The 17,276-nt window shown below is 38.0% G+C and overlaps 2 protein-coding genes across 4 annotated transcripts; one reads left to right on the top strand and one right to left on the bottom strand.

Annotated features, from left to right (window-relative positions):
* Positions 1-673: 673 nt before the first annotated feature.
* napab (N-ethylmaleimide-sensitive factor attachment protein, alpha b) lies at positions 674-8,733 on the top strand. Of its 2 annotated transcripts, XM_080888565.1 has the most exons (11): positions 676-900; positions 2,305-2,384; positions 2,481-2,597; positions 4,658-4,704; positions 4,860-4,937; positions 5,071-5,126; positions 5,722-5,806; positions 5,916-6,020; positions 6,113-6,181; positions 6,589-6,639; positions 7,530-8,733. In XM_080888565.1, the coding sequence occupies exons 1-11, from the start codon at positions 803-805 to the stop codon at positions 7,629-7,631; spliced, it is 888 nt and encodes a 295-aa protein (XP_080744691.1). In that variant the 5' UTR covers positions 676-802; the 3' UTR covers positions 7,632-8,733. The 2 variants fall into 2 exon arrangements, with proteins under 2 accessions (XP_080744690.1, XP_080744691.1); XM_080888564.1 differs by having other exon boundaries at positions 674-900; positions 2,305-2,597.
* A 3,456-nt stretch (positions 8,734-12,189) lies between these two features.
* On the bottom strand, positions 12,190-13,998 carry LOC308401107 (putative nuclease HARBI1). Of its 2 annotated transcripts, none has more exons than XM_080889169.1 (4): positions 13,426-13,998; positions 13,237-13,340; positions 13,040-13,151; positions 12,190-12,959 (listed from the first exon to the last, which is right to left on the bottom strand). In XM_080889169.1, the coding sequence occupies exons 1-4, from the start codon at positions 13,853-13,855 to the stop codon at positions 12,577-12,579; spliced, it is 1,029 nt and encodes a 342-aa protein (XP_080745295.1). In that variant the 5' UTR covers positions 13,856-13,998; the 3' UTR covers positions 12,190-12,576. The 2 variants fall into 2 exon arrangements, with proteins under 2 accessions (XP_080745295.1, XP_080745296.1); XM_080889170.1 differs by having other exon boundaries at positions 12,190-12,956.
* Positions 13,999-17,276: the final 3,278 nt, after the last annotated feature.

Here is a 17,276-nt window from a genome sequence, read left to right as displayed (position 1 = left end):
GTAACTATTTGTGATTACATATGCATATTTTGTATTCATACTGTGTTTGAGTTATAGTCAAAAGAGAAAATGAAGGAGGCTATTTAATACATTTTAAGGGTTGTGTTTTATGAATAGAAATTTATTGTTATGACACCACTTAACTTTACAGCAGTCTCTGTACAGCTGTGATGTGTTCTCCTTTACATTACTGGTGATTAGAAATACTAGAAGTAGTTGTTAGCTGGTTAGCTGGATAGACTATGGGATAACCCAGTTCTAGATTTTCATACCAGACAATAAACAGATATTCCAGAACCACTATTGGTAAAAACAAACAAACAAACAAAAACCAGAAGCAATAATGACTGTAAAAAGAAACACATCAAGTACAAAGAGTTCCATATCGGACACAAAAACTACAACTCCCTACAAAAATAGACTCGAATCACAAAGACACGTAAAAGTTTAAATACAAAATTAGAATGACTTATTAGCAAAGTTAGAAAAAGGACAGCTCAGTTCACTGAAACAAAGTCAATAACTACACTAAAACCATACGAAGATTAAAATGTAACTTTTTTGTTTTAACTTTTAACGGTTACCAGATATGACTAGTATACTGGATAGCAAAAGAGTACTTGAATGCACCAGCAGCAGAAACAGTAGTGCGTCGGTTCTCCGGTGTCACGTGACAGAGGTGACGGTTACTTTGCGGCTGGTGATGTGACAAGGCAAGCCTGCAGCCACTAGCAGTGGTTAGCGAGTTTGTTGACTTTTACATTTATTCGTTCTCTCTCAGAAACAGACCGATTGCCTGAAAATGGATAACAGCGGAAAAGAAAAGGAAGCAAATGCTTTGATGGCCGAGGCTGAAAAGAAAATGAAATCGTCTCAGTCATTTTTTGGAGCGTTGTTTGGGTGAGTCTGTCAGCTAGCTAACGTTAACGTTCGGCTAAAGGAGACAGCTATGCGGAAGGTTGGAAGCTGACCACAAGGGTTAAAAGCCAGGACAAAACGATTTTAAATAATTGTCGGTTGCTTTTATAAGTTGTAGTTAGTGTTAAGCGGTTATTTTCAAGGCTGTCGTTTAGCATATCTATCTTATCTCGGCTCGTCGTATATCTGGAAAGCGTTTAGTGTGAAAGATAGCTCGAAATAGTCGGTAGTTGCTTATTTTAGACTCTGCTTTAAGGCAGCTTTCATGCTAGAAATAGCTTCAGTTGAATCCAAAGCTGAATTGTTTAACAATTCAAGATAATTTCACTTAATTGTAAAGGCAGCGCTTTCCCTATAGCGCCGTCTGTTGGGCAATTTTCGGAAGGTCACTCTGTCCAAATCACGTGTCATTCACATTTGTTTACAGCAAAAGAAGAAAGCGCACTTGTGATGTAGCGAATGTTCCTGTAAGACTAGCTCTCACTAACCTGGACAACCGGCTTTGCATATAACAACCTAAATGCAGGTTAATTTTTCAGGTTGGATTTTTTTTTTTTTTAATTATTGTAGCAGGAGCTCACGTGCAAGGTTAAAGGCTACGTGTTATGTATGAGGCTGTACAATCCGCGAGAGGTTTGTGGCGAAAATTTAATTGTCAAGATAGTTGTGTGTGGATAATGGGACTGAAATCACAAGCAAAGTCAACACTTTTATATTTGTACTTGTATACGGTTTTACAAACCTTTACTCACTATTAAATAGTAACTTAAAGTTTAAAGGATTGCACACTGAATGAAAAATCAGTGAGTGCCGGCTGGGAAAAGGACCGCTATAACTTGTTTCGACCAGTGACTTATAAAAAAAAAAAAAAAAAAAAAAAAAAAAAAAAGGTAGATCAAATATTTCGCATGCCAATCCTTGCTCCTCTTCTTCTATGTCATAGGCATTCAGTTGGTGCAATTGTACTATTTAAATTATAACATATCCCATGATCCTTATGGGCAAAAATTAGATTTTGGCTTTAGATTGTGAGACTTGGGTGTGAGAGTGGATTTCAAAATTGATTTGGTCGCTGTTTTGAAACGGAGCTTAAATATGTTTGTCAGCCCTGAAAATTTCAGAAGGCAGTCTTCTGCACATGTGAAGTAATGAGGAAAAAAATGGAAAAAATAATAATAAAATTAATAAAGTTTTATCCCATTGCTTTTAAAATGTTCTTATTATGGTGCTAAAATTTTGCATGTAAGTATACTAAACAGAAAAAAAAATCTGCTTATTATACATCTTTCCAAAGGGATTTTACTGAGTAAAGTGTTCATATCATCCTGTGATAATCTGCAATGGATGGGTGTCTTATTAAGAGAAAAAACATGTTTTGTCACACAGTGGCTCCTCAAAGCTGGAAGAAGCCTGTGACATGTTAGTGAGGGCAGCTAACATGTACAAAATGGCCAAGAATTGGTGTGGTAAGATGATTGTCGCATTTCAACACAACAAATGTATTGAATGCCTCTTTCTTTTTTTCAGTGATTTTAAAATGCAACAATTTATCTTCTTAATAGCTGCAGGAAATGCATTCTCCCAAGCTGCTCACCTTCACCTGCAGATGCAGAGCAAACATGATGCAGCAACCAACTTCATAGATGCTGGAAATGCCTTCAAAAAAGCAGATCCACAAGGTAAACGTTACATCACTTTGGGGTATATAATATCGATTAAGTACACTTGTAAGTTTTACATCTTTTCATATAAAAGCTTTCAGCAATAAAAGTGAAAGTGGTTTAAAAATGTTATTAAATCTTTTATTTACTTTATTAAATCTTTAACTTCATACAAATGCTATAAACAGTCAAATTCCTGATTAATGAGAGCATGCGTTGACCCTGTTTCAGGTACTCTTTGAGTACTTCAGTGCTGTTGAGGTTTCTTTCCTTCTGCTCCACGTGTCTTTTTATAAACTGAGGTGTCTGATTATTATGATATTACTCATTGAGCTTAAGCTGCTTCACCTGACAAACCTGCAGGACTGGCTGCAGATAAGTTAGTAATCATGTCAGGAGAATGATAATTTTGATAAATCCTAATTTGATTTAAGTATTTAATGAGCACCCATCTAGCTGCTGTTTATTTATCACATGACAGCTGCACATAAGCTCTGCATCAATAAAAGAAAAGCGGAAAAGAATTGGAGTAAACAAATTTTCTTGTTTGTTTTTTTTTTTTAAAGTTAATTGTAATCTCATTATTTCATTTTATCTGTTATGATTTAGAGATATTAAAAGAGTGCCATCATGTGGCATTAAAACTTGACGTACGATACTTCATAGTTGTGAGTAGTGTAGTGAGTTTGTCTGTAAGCCTTTTTAATGAGACTTAAATATCTGCATTCTAAAGTTTTCCTTGTGCTTTGATGCAAAGTTTTGTACTGCTGAAAACAAGGCGTTATGAAAGTGCAGACATTAATCAATATTAATAATAATAATTCAGTGTCCTATCTAACAACCCACAGGGCAGTGGCTAAGAGTTTAATGAAAAAAGTTTATTTTTAACTATTAATGCAGTTTCATTAACACAGTATTGTATATTATTTCACTTTAAGTCTGAAAAATGTTACAAAAGCCATGAAATAAATATGGTCTAGTACACCCCATTCCCCTGTTTTGACTCTCCCTGTTACTGCAGATTTTTCACCATGTAAAACAAACGGCAGTGGATGGAGCAGCTACAAAGTTTGCTTTTCTTCATGTCACAGTTTATTAATCAGGTGCTCTCATTAAGGACTCTTTCCAGACATTTTCCAGTAAAGGTTTTAATGTCGATTACTGGAACAGTGCTTCTGTTTTGGATACTAGAAACACATTTTCTTTGACTCCACCTGAGCGCTCATCATCTCTGTAATGATGCTGCCTCTTTTTTTTTTTTTTTCCGCAGTGTGTGAACAGAGTCCGGCTCCACGTTAAACTGTGCTAGCATCAGTGCTGCTGTTGTGTTGTCAGTCTTTTTGTCATAAAACTGGGGACTGCGTAGGTTTAGTGTTCAATTTCATATTCACTCTGCCCCTAAATACATTTGTATTGCAGGTCTGTTTTTAGTCGCAAATGTGGGTGAGACACTCGTGTTCACGTTTACATGGTGACGAATAGAGCTGTACATTAAATGAGGCGTTGAAATTGTTGAATTTGTACTAAGGATTTTTTTTTTTCTTTTTTTCAATCAAGTTATTCGAATTACCCGATGAATCGTTTCGGTCCTGCATCATAGTACACATTTCATAGCCCATCTTGTTCCTGTGTGGGATTGTTGTCATTGGGTAGAATGAATTTTGGCAGAATCAGACAACTTCCTGATAGTATTGGGTGATGGATAAGGATCTGACAAAAAAAAAACCCTAAATGTTTTCTGTGGTACTCAACAAAGACCACTAAGGGCATCCTGATTGATCCTAGTAAAGGCCACAAACTAAAGTATATCGGCCTTGTAATGAACCTGTATATTATAGTTATTAATTGGGAATGTGAACAAATACACTGGAGAAGAGTCCAAATAAAAAATTTCATTTTACAGTGGGGTGCTTCTATATTTACTCTCCTTGAACCTTTATATAGCTTCTAATTTGTTGAATTTTGTTGTATTTTATTATGTAGTATGTATTTTTGGGGGGGTTTTTTTGCTAACATTGGTTTACTGAATAATTGTAAACTTTTTCTGAAAATAATTGTTTGAATATATTTCTCAACAGAGGCAATTAACTGCCTAAACCGAGCTATTGAGATTTACACGGATATGGTGAGTTTCTTTTCAGTTTAATTTCTAAAGAGCATCTTTAAGGAAATCAGATGCAAAACATAAAGGGTAGCTCATATTTCTCGCTTTCTCTCACTGTCTTTTTTTTTTTTTTTTTTTACTTTTTCCAAAAAAAAAAAAAAAAAATCATATTTTAGGGGCGTTTCACCATTGCAGCCAAACACCATATCAGCATTGCTGAAATATATGAAACGGAGCTTGTGGACGTTGACAAGGTTGAGTCAAAAACTGTTTCTTCTTGCTTTTTATTTAAATCCTTATTATGTTTACTTTTTATTAATTGTCAAACAGCAGTATAATAAGCTCTGTTTACAATTCATGTATATGTTTGTCTAATTTCTTTTCCAGGCCATTGCTCATTATGAACAGGCAGCAGATTACTATAGAGGTGAAGAATCCACCAGGTAACTATTTTAAATAAGCACGGTTATCTTTTGCCTTTGGGGAAGTAAAGAATGTAAATGTGTAAAGACACTATGCTGGCTGCTCATGTGCATCTGTACTAAAATTCGCTATTACTTTCATATAGCAAGTAGCTCATGCATCAGACTGCTCTAAATACTCTGTTTCAGACTTTAGTTTTTTTCTAATATTTGGCTCTGTGTGACGTCAACAAGAGCAAACAACAAGAGCATTTTTAATCTGGTCATATTTGACACACAGCTCCATCCACCCACCCGTTCGTCAAACTGTCTGTTCAGGAGTGGCAATCCATCAAAAGGAAGTTGGTCTAAAACTGCTCATTGTAGACGATTTAAAAAAAGGACTAGTGCCCAGTATAAGATAATTAAGAATGAACTATGAATCATGTAAAGCTATTCTAATGGAGTCAAAGAATTAAAGTATGGAACTGCAAATGAGCACATGAGGTGCTATCTAAAATTTCTGATACATTAATATTATGTCTTGTTTTACAGCTGTAGCGTTACTTTTAAATTTAGGACCCTCGATTTCAGTTAATGTGTGGTCTGACATATTGCTGGATTTTTCCTTTTAAAGTTCAGCAAACAAGTGCCTTCTGAAAGTAGCAACCTATGCAGCTCAGCTGGAGCAGTACCAAAAAGCTATTGAGATCTACGAACAGGTGAGTTAATGCCACCCAGCAGCTTTTATTTCAAGGTTTTATCCCTCCGGGAGCTTCAGTTGGAGAGTAAAGATAAATTGTGCTTTTTGATTTATTCGTTTATTTTTAGGTTGGAACCCATGCAATGGACAGTACGCTCCTGAAATACAGTGCCAAGGATCACTTTTTCAAAGCTGCGCTTTGTCACTTTTGCGTAGACCATCTTAATGCAAAAGTAAGCCATTACATACAGCTCTTATCTGCTGATAATATGCAGACACTGTAATGCAAGCCTTTGATTTTAATAATCTCCCTGCCTTTTCCCAGCTTGCTGTGCAGAAGTATGAAGAAATGTTTCCCGCCTTTTCAGACTCGAGAGAGTGCAAGCTGTTGAAGGTAGGCTTTGATGTAATTTTGGGACTAAATCGCTCATCCAGACACATCCAGTAATCATGAAGACTTGGAGTGCCATTTAACATAAGAGACTGTTTTCCATCTATTTCCACTATTGTGCTTGTTTTTGTTTTCCTGTTCTCTTTCTCTCTATTAAACTCATGTTAATCACATGCGATTGACCTGGGTTTAATATACATGCTAATGTTGAAAACATAACTGGACCATAACCTTGAAATTTAATTGAAACCTATTTGGTTAAATTCAGTTTAATCTTGTTTTTAGTCATCTGGGTTGAGTAAGTAAAGTAAGCCGTGTCTGTGCTTGAAAAGTGTTTTCAAGTGGGTTGATTCTTTTTTTTTTTTTTTTTTTTTTGTCTGTTTGTTTGTTTTTCCTTTTTCCTAAATTAGAAACTTCTAGATGCCTGGGAAGAGCAGAATGTGGATGCCTATACTGATGCAGTGAGTAAACAGTTGCTTTTTTAGCAGAATAGAGGAAGTAGCAAAAATGTAGAATTTACTTCTGTCTTTTATTTCTTGTTTTTTGTAATTCTACCTTGACACCAGTTCAGTGAAAGAGTTTGCAGACTGTAGCTTCCGTTTCCAGGTTGAAAGACATGCCACCTTGAGATGGTGGACAACAGATTGTGTAGGCTTTTCTGTTCATGATTTTGTGATCCAAATTGTTGAAATTGGATTGCATAATGAGTGGTTTGTGCATTCATTGAAGCCATTTCCCCCAAAAAAATCTACTGGAGTCCAGCAGTAATATTATAGCGATGGAAATGAGAATAGTAGGTCAGATTTTTCTGTATGTGTCCATGACTGAAATATCGATTTGCATCAGTACCTTACAATATCACTACATAGTGATCAAATCAAGTGTTATTAGAACAGTCCTCTGACAGTAAATAGTTGCTGTGTCAGTTTCTTCTTTCTTGTACAGACATCTGAAATATATTTACAGAGCTTACCTTTTTTAAGCCTTTTTATTTTTTTTCAAAATGTATTAAATTAATTTTTACCTCAATTCTACACACAAATCCCAAAATGACAAAGTGGGGAAAAAGTTTCATTAAAATTCTTTTAAATGCATTAAAAATAAAAGCAAAACAAAAATAGAACATGTTCATAAGTATTCACATTCTTTGCAGTAGGGCTGAAACTAGATGAATTGTGGAACAAGTGAAACGCTGTGAAAACTTTTCAGATGTCTGTATCTGAAAGATTGCTTTCTTAATCCAAACTGTTGAAGCCTCAACAGGTACATTTATGCAGTTGGAAAAAAAATACTTCATTTTAGTATTGTTTAATAGCAACTGGATTAAAAGTGTTAATACTTACTTTCTCAGGTGAAGGAATTTGACACCATTTCTCGGTTGGACCAGTGGCTCACCACCATGCTTCTCCGTATCAAGAAAACCATACAGGATGAGGAGAGTGACCTTCGCTGACTTGCCTCTCCTGTTATTCTTTAAGTCCTAAAAAAATGACTTGCATCCTTGTTTTTTTGCCTTGAGCCTCTCACTTCCATTTAGCAGCATTGTTAATTGTTTGACCATTAGCCCTTGTATTCACAGATACCATTTCTTTCCTGCAGTATTCTCTCAAATTCAATACAGTACTCCAAAAATGATGGTCCTTTTAGGTATGAACACTACCCTTCTGAGTGCAGGCTTCACACAGTATGTAAATTGTATATTATTATTAATCAGGTATTGGCCCAGAAATAGTTCAGCTGTTCATAATTGGGCTGCAATACCAAAAACTCATACCAGCACAATTGTATAATACAGGTTTTATTTTTATCTTCATTTCAATGAGAACAAATGAGAGGACACAAACTCACTAACACTTCAAGCAACTATATCTATTTATATTTCTAAAATGTGCTTTAGAATAAACTAACCAAAATGCCAATATTGATAAAGGCACTCAAATTTGCTTTGGTGATTTTGAATGCGTATGTGTACTATTTTGACAAAGGAGAGCGCCTCTAATTAAACAGTGCTAGATCTCAGCTGCAGAGGCCAAGAGTGTCGATCTGAGGTTTTTCCATTGAATATATACCCCCTCTGCCTTATGACGCAAATTTCTCAGGATTTGGACTTGATTTGATGAAGATTTATAAAACATGCTTTTATAAGCACAAGTAATTAATTTGCTAATTGTTGTCATCACTTCCATTAAAAGTGCTTTTATTCCATAAAAGGTGATAGATGCCCTTCACCTCTGTGAACATTTGCATGGTTTGGAATACATGAGAAATGTAAAACAGCTGTTTTCCACCTGTGTAGGAGTGTAAGAGAGAGTGTGTGTGTTTTTTGTTTTGTTTTTCTTTCTTAATCTTTGATTTGTGTTTTCTTGTCTTAAGTAACCAGGCTGAAAAAATAAACAGTTTTTAACGCCTGCAGAGATGCAATACATAATTGGGGGGAGAAAAAGAGCTTTGTACACTGTGCTCATGTACCCTGATGATTTTGTCAGTGAACAATTAGTCTTAAATAATTTGTGATGTTTCCTGTCAAACGTTTAAATAAACTTGTCTCAATAGCGCATCGTGGGCGTGGTTTCCACCTTTGGGAAGGCTGCACCTGTGGCATTTCTCGCTTTCTGTTGAAACGCGAAATAAGGTTTTGCGCTCCGGATTAGTTTTCGATACCCGAGGACACTTGGAAACTATTTTGAATTTTTCTCTTGCTTTACAGTAATCGGGTTATTATTTTTCTTCACTTTAGATGCAACTCATTTGTTATCGGTTTGACTTTTTAAAATGTTTTTTATCTTCCGCTCAGGTGTAAAAAGTCAGTGCAAACCCTATCGAGAAAGTAAGAATAAAAAGAAGTCCACCTGATTTTGATTTGTTTGCGTCCTCCCCCCAACTCCTCGAGACGTTTCTCCGTTATTTGTTTTTTGGCTTCTAATTAAACACAAGAGAACAAAGGTGTTCCCAGGTGTATCTCAGCACGCTACAGCTGCACGTGAATGGCCGTGCAAGCCCAAATTAATTCTTTCATGTACATTCTTCTTTCAAATACATATTTTGCGACAATAAAAATACTATATATAGTATATTATATACAGTATTTTAATGCATTCAGACATTGTTATATTAAGATCACTTAAACATGTATTTTAATGTACACATTTATATATATGTTCAGTCTCTTATACAAATATTTTTATTACAATCATGAGCCTAGTGGGCTTATGAAAACTATTTTTCATCATCTCCTGAAACTCTCATATCTTCGTCGCTTGGGGGAGCTAGGACGGCTCATCTGCATCCAGTGTTACTGTAGTGAAGTAGTCTTGATGCATGCTCAATCATCCAGGTAAGTAAATCTCCAAAAGTTGATTCTGTTCATCTGGACATAGCGAAAACGTGACGACGAAACGTTTCTCCCACAAAACGCTACGTCCAGATGAACAGAATCAACTTTTGGAGATGTAGTGAAGTAGATTTAGGTAGGATTTTACGTGATGTCCGTGAATGCAGCACTAACATCCACACCTTCCCAGTTGATAATTGGAGGCCTTATAAGAAACAGCTGTGCTTCATTACCACACGGAGGCATTTGGAATTCTTTTCCCATCCAAGGTGACCAAGAGCGGTTTGATTTCTTCAGGAAAGCTGCTCATTTTAGTATTGCCCTTTAGAGAGTAGTAAGTGGGACTGTTGCGTTTGTTATTATGTGGCATATAGTAGGGTGGACTTTGGCGACTGCTTCCCTCTGTTTTATTACAGGATTGTGCCACACTGCTGCTGCTGCTGTAGCCTTGTTGTCATTTTACAAACATGTATGGACTGGCCTTGACTGACTCCTGGTTTTATGGTCTTTTACTCTGAATTGTTTGATATATTTTAATCATGCTTTTTGTAAAGAACTGTACCTTAGGGTGTATCTGTTTCATTTATCTCTTTTACTGATTTGTTTTATGTTTTATTGCTTTAGTGGAGGTGCGGCCGCTTGTCATGGGGCTAGGCACGTAAGGTGGAATTCCCCAGGTTCATCCACCCATGGGTATTCTGCTGTTTCAGCTCCTGTGACTGAGAGACTGATTTATCTTCCTTGGGAGAGGAAATGCCCATGGTTCAATGGTAAGACTGGTATAGGTATTGCCGCGTGGGTGGAAGAGGTGCAGGCCTGTTTGAGGGTACGACATCTTTCACTAAGCCCTTTTCATCTATGATCATCTAGAAGGCAAGCCCAGAGAAGAGACTACATATTGGCTTCCAGAGGAGAAAGACGATCACGAAAAGATTTTGACTGTTTTACAGGACCTGTATGGGTGTACTAAGTCATGCCTTTCTGCAGGTGGAGTTCTTTTCAAGACGACAGCAAATTTTATTGTTCTGTATTTTGGGGATGAAATTCGATCTCGCTTGGAGACACCAATCACACTGTGGTGACTGGTGATGGCAGGAGTGGACAAAATGTAGTCCACAAAGCTACACTTTGGGCTGAGGGTTGTTGTTGTTACCTGTGTGGGGAGGGACAAAGAAGCACTCACGAAGAAAAGCTGAGCAGGGGGAGAAGAGACAACCGGAAGAGTTTTGTTGGGCTGAGGCAGAATAAGGGTTCTGTTCACCTGACCTGTAAATTGTGGATTTCTTACTAAAGGCAAGGTTCATATTATTTATTTATTTATTTTTTTTAATAATAACTTGATGCACTTGATTTCAAATAAAGATTGTTTTAAAAGCTAATGTTGCTCATAAATTCTTGTCCTCTGAACACCAGATCGGTTTTACAAAGGTGGTGGCAGCGTAACCTGTTTAATCCTCAGTCATCCAGGTCATAGTAGTTTTAGGCTTGAAAAGAATGTGAATGGACCTTTTTTTTTTTTTTTTTTTTTTTTTTTTTTTTTTTTTTTTTTTAAAAATAAAGATGTTTTACTGAAGAAGTCCAGGGCCCTGTTTCAGGAAGCCGGTTTAGAAAACTCAGAGTTAAAAATGATACGCAGGGTTGAGTAACCCCGAACTGTCCAACTCGGAATATTCCGTTTCAGAAAGGCTGATAACAATTAGTTCAGTCAACGCGGAGTTGCTTTAACCCCAAGTGAAGCGCGCGGACGAGGATACATAAAGCCCTGATAAGCGGAGCACAGATTAAGCGAGTCACCATGGAGACGGAGGGAAAGAAGGCGCGGTCAATGTATTTCACAGCGCTTGAGGCCGAAATTCTGATGGCAGCATATGCCGATAACATGCAAATTTCTCAGAAAAAAAGTAACACAGCCTCAGCTGCAAAACAAAGGGAGCATGCATGGCAAAACATAGCCGACAGAGTCAATGCGTGAGTGTTAATATAAACACTGATCTAGGGATTTCCACCCATTTAACACGTTATTTTATCATATGTTATTTTATTTGTTATTTTATACATTTTATTTTGTGATGTGATGTGAGCGCAGGTGCAACCCAACAGGCCCCAAACGTTCCTGGCAGCAAGTAAAAATGAAATATAAAAATATAGTCCAAACAGGTGAGGTGTAATTGTATTATGAGCCATAGTGCTTGGTCTGTTTGTCCCATGTAAATCAATTGCAGTTAGAGGCTACATTAATTTTCTTTCTGTAAGCACTTATTGAAATTATCTGAGCACATTACAAGTACATATTTGCTTACTCTGTATGCTCAAATGTGGCCCGTTATAGCCAACAGAAAAAAAGCGGAGGCCCGAAAAACAGGTGGGGGTCCTCCACCACCACCACTCACAGAGGCTGAGCAGTTGGCCCTCAGCCAAAACAGTGGGCGCCCTGTGGCCGAAGGCATCTCTGCGGGGACATCCTCTGAGTCAATAACCCCGCAAGACACAAGTGCCTACATAGGGGGTAAATTCAAAATAATACATGATGTGCATACATCCTTTCTTCACAGTCACCTTTGCAGTGCTACTCATTCATTTGATAAACTCTTTACCATAATGGATTATTTTGTAGTGAAGTTATTTTCCTACTGATTTCGCCTTCCCTCAGTCTTGGTTGTCTTTGAGAGCATAATGACAATGAAGTGTAAGGTGCTTGGTATGTTTGTTAATTGCCATTTGGTCCCTTGTAAGTTATAAGTGACCTGTATAAACCTCATATTCTATCAGTTGATGGTGGTGGTGTACTGCATCTGGTGCAGCCTCCTGTTGAGCCAGACCAACATGCAGTTGTGAGTAATACTCCACAGATTATATGAGTTTACAGTAGAACAGCAATGTTGTTAACTTCTTTACTACAGGAAAATAATGAAGAAACATTGACAGCTGTTACAGAGGAGGAAGCAACAGAGACACTTTATGAGGTTTACATCTTTTAATACTTTGTGTACAGGAAACACAGGCGACCAATAAAGCCAGTTGAACAAAAAATCTGTTTATTCTTCTTTCAACATGTTGAGGTGATGGGTCAAAGGAAATGATTGTGACATATGGTGTCTCTGACTGCGCTTCCATCTTGTATGTCCATGGGAGGGTCAGGATGTTCATGGTTTGGATCACTGCTGATGTTTGGTTCAGAAGGACAGTGTTCTCCTCTAATTGTGGCAATGTTGTGAAGAATCACACATGCCACAATAATGTCACATGCCCTTTCTGGGGTGACCCTGAGTCTTTGCAGGCACTGGAACCGGGCCTTAAGCATTCCGATAGTCATTTCAATTCTGGCTCTTGTCCTGCAATTAGCCAGATTATATCGCTGCTGTGGGCCCGGTTCAGGGTCAGGGTAAGGGGTAAGCAAATAGGGTAAACATGGATACCCCCTATCACCAAGCAAGTAGCCAGTGAACTCTCCTAAGACAGAAGGATACACTTCAGTTCAAATGTCCCTGAAGCAATTGGTCTTTATATATTTTAAAGTATTCTCAACTCACCATGTCCAAATTTTGTGCTCAGTGTACATTCACGGAATATTTGTGAGTCATGGACAGAGCCTGGCCACTTGGCTTCCACATTTGTGATAATGTTGGCAGCATCACATATGATCTTCACAGTGCAGAGAACACAAATTAGCATCCATTACTATAATGAAATAATTTGTTAGTTTGAAATGCTACAGGGAACTATGTACCTGCACATTAATGCTGTGGAAAGACTTCCTGTTCACATAGTCTCCTTCATTTACTGAAGGAGCAATGATTGGAATGTGAGTGCCATCTGTACAGCCAATCACGCCTGGGAACCGTGAAAATAAATGTAAAATTTAAGTAGTAGTCCAAGTAGCACCACATCATAAATTAAGTTTTGGTCATCCTGATACCTGCAATTTTGTGGCATCCCTCTTTGATAAATCTTGTGGGTCTATGACCGGGGAACACAAACGAGTACAGGAGACGTTTCAGTGCAACTGTAACATTCCTGACTGCCCGACAGACGGTAGCCTTGGAAACGTGCTCAGCGTCACCAATATTATACAGAAAGCTCCCGTTTGCAAAAAACCGAAGTGCAATACAAATAATATGTACAGAACTGAGAGGATGTCCACGATGTGTCACATGCGTAATATATGGCCTGAGGATGTTATCCAAATAACTTATAGATTGTGCTGAGAAACGGTAACGTTCACACAGAAAATCATCAGGAAATGATAAAATGTCCAAACGCGCTCTGATCACTCTCTCCCGGCGGAGAGCTCTGCGGAGAATTTGGGCTTCACGATCTACTGGCTCTTCAAGGAAGGGGCACGCCATGTCCGACACTTCCTACTGTCAGGTTTCCGACAAAGGGGCGGAGACAGTCAGGGTTAGTTGTAGTAAACCTGCTAGGGGGCAGGTTAGCTTCACGGAGTGTGTCGTCATAGTGACTCACTGAGGCTTCATCTGAACTCGCTTTGTGAAACCGAAAACCCAGAGTTTTCGTTGACTCAGGGTATACTTACTCAGTTTTTCCACTAAACCGGCTTCCTGAAACAGGGCCCAGTCGCCTTCTTTTCAAGCTCTTAAGAATAAATAAAAATCCAAGTTTTATTACAATGTTTCTAACACTGTGGAGAAAAGGATGGATGATCTGAGAATCTTCCTTATTTTAAATTGGAAAGAAACCCCTGTCTTCAGTTCCAGTTTCTTCAGTGCATGTCTGAAATAAGAAAAAAAAGAAAAAAAAGAAATGTGATCTGCTTTTGTTTTTGTGGATTTGTTTGCTTAGCAACCTTCAGTACAGAGAGCTGAATGCTAAACGCTGTACGTTTTAAATAATATGAGCCTAAGGAGCCTATTGCAGCTGCCATAGGGTGAGAGGCAGGGTGCACCCTGGAGAGGTCACCAGGGTAACAAACATATGCACTCACATTTACACCTATGGGCAATATAGAATAACAAACTAACCTAACCCCACTAATTGCGTGTCTTTGGACTGTGGGAGGAAGCTGGAGTACCCAGAGCAAACTCACACAAACACAGGGGAGAACATGCAAACTGCACACAGAAAGGTCCCGACCAGATAGTAGAGTCAAACTCAGGACATTCTTGCTGTGAGGCAACAGGGTTAACCACTGTGCCACCCTGAAATGAAAGATCATTCAATTAAATTTTATTTGCATAGCACCAAACACAACAGCAGTCTCCTCAAGGTGCTATATGAAGTATTATTTGTAAAGTAGAGACCCTAGATTAATACAGAGAAAACCCCAACAATCAAACAACCCCTTTTGACCAAGCACTTCGTTTTTTCTTTGGACTGTTACTAATGCTTAAATGCAAAGTGGTGCATAAATAGAGTGGAAAAGGGTACGTGAACAAGAAACAGTCCATCAAGGGAAACCCCCAGCAGCCTAGACCTATTGCAGCAGAACTAAGGGAGGATTCAGGGTCACTTGATCCAGCCCTAACCCTATGCTTGATCAAAAAGGAAAGTTTCAAGCCTAATCTTAAAAGTAGAGAGGGTGTCTGCCTCCAGAACCCAAACTGGAGCAGGTTCCTCATGAGACGGAGTTAAAGGCCTCTGAATCCCAATGTACTTTTAAATACCCTAGGAACCACAAGTCTAAAGTCAGAGAGCTGTTGTTCCTAGAGTGTTTAAAAGTAGAATGGGAGGGAGAGCCTTCAGTTTTCAGGCCCCTCTTATATGGAACCAGCTTCCAGTTTGGATTCGGGAGACAGACACTATCTCTACTTTTAAGATTAGGCTTAAAACTTTCCTTTTTGCTAAAGCATAAAGTTAGGGCTGGACCAGGTGACCCTAAATCTTCCCTTAGTTATGCTGCAATAGATGTAGACTGCTGGGGGATTTCCATGATGTACTGTGTATTTCCTTTTCAGTGGTTCTGGTTCTGCCGGAGATTTCTTCCTGTTTAAAGGTAGTTTTTCCTTCCCACTGTCACCAAAGTGCTTGCTCATAGGGGGTCATATGATTGTTGGTTTTTTTTCTCTGTATGCATTATTGTAGGGTCTACCTTACAATATAAAGCACCTTGAGGTGACTGTTGTTGTGATTTGGCACTATATAAATAAAATTGAATTGAATTGAAATAATAATGAATTAAAACAGTCGAGCCCAGAAAGGACGTTTCTAACTTTAGAGAGATTGTTCAAATGCAATTGGTGTGTAACCTTTTATAATCTTCAGTTACCTTCATACACCAACAAATACCAATCATATTTAGGTTGTATGTTGCGTATGTCTATTTGTCACAGCTGAAGAAGGTTTTGCCCTCCTTCTGTTGAAAGTCTGGTTATTCCACTGGTTCCAAAGTTCTTTCGCAGCTATTTGAATCCAGGGCAAAAAGATATAATGATGACAAAATACATGGAGCTCATTAAATGAATCTAATAAGCAATGTCTCTCCATAAAATTGAAAAAGCAATAATAATGAAAAAATAAATTAAACCACTTGATTTAACTATGCCCATATCACCTCAGTTCTTTGATTATCCACTAATCTGCCAGTGATAACACTAGGCATGTTTAATCCTCACCTGTAAAGCATGAAACTGATGAGAACACCATATTTTCATGATGACATCTCACTGGGTCTTGTCTACATAAGCAAGGTAGTTGATAGTCCTACTGAAAGCAGCCATGGAACACAACCCTCCATCTCACAACTATGTGGATTCCAACTACATGCCTTTAGAAAAAGGAAATAAGTGTAATCTTTGTAGGAAAACTATAACAAAGCCAAGGTTATGCACCATTTAGTGTAAATGAAACAATGAGCTCTTTTGCTTTAGATAATCCATTTTGTTGTAGACTTTAAGTTGGGAATCAGGACTTATACTTTTTAATTTCTTTAAATGTACCTTTAAATAAATAAAGAATTTAAGTACTTTTTCCAAATAGTTGTGATACACTCTCTACGGACTTTGTGCTATTTTATTTATTTTTATCTTGGTGCGCTGTGTGGCAGACAGGATGGAGGACCCAAATGCAGGACTCATAGATGGACAGAAACAGAGGGTTAAAATACACGGAGGGATAACAAGGGAATGGGACACAGAAGGAGAGCACACCTGAGAGTAATCAAACACAACAAGACCAGGGGAAATCCAATTAGACACACTGACATGGGACACAGACTACAAAGTAAAACAGGAAACATAACACATAGACACGGACTTGACAAGGGGATACAGCTGACAGGGGAGACAGAACTACCGTGGAACACAGAGACAAAAACCAGAATACTAAGAACACTAACACTGAAACCAAAAGACTAGGAATGATAAATACTGACAAACTCAAAGTTCAATAAATAACACAAACTCAAAACACTGGGTCAATGACCCAGGACCGTGACACCAGAGACATGACACCAGGAACACAGGGGAGGGACAAAAACATAACAGAAACCAAGAAACTTGAAACTATAAATAACAACAAAGAAATCCCGGACTATTAATAATTCAAGATACAGAACACTGGGTCACCGACCCAGGACCGTGACAATTCTAAGTTGGTAAACTTTTCTCATTCTAACTGATTGGGCAATAGGACACTGTATGATCGCTGACGTCTTGCATTATGTCTTCTGAAGGATCATTAATAGGGTCCTTTCCTTGCATAATTCCAATTCCTTACATACTATCTTTGGATGCGTAACCAACATGACGACAGGCTTCTATTCATATCCTACAACTTTGTTCAAGTTGTCATCTGATAATGTTGCATAAGTCA

The sequence above is a fragment of the Rhamphochromis sp. 'chilingali' genome (assembly GCF_963969265.1).
Source record: "Rhamphochromis sp. 'chilingali' genome assembly, chromosome: 8".
Classification (NCBI taxonomy): domain Eukaryota; kingdom Metazoa; phylum Chordata; class Actinopteri; order Cichliformes; family Cichlidae; genus Rhamphochromis; species Rhamphochromis sp. 'chilingali'.
This window is presented reverse-complemented; position numbering and strand designations above follow the sequence as displayed.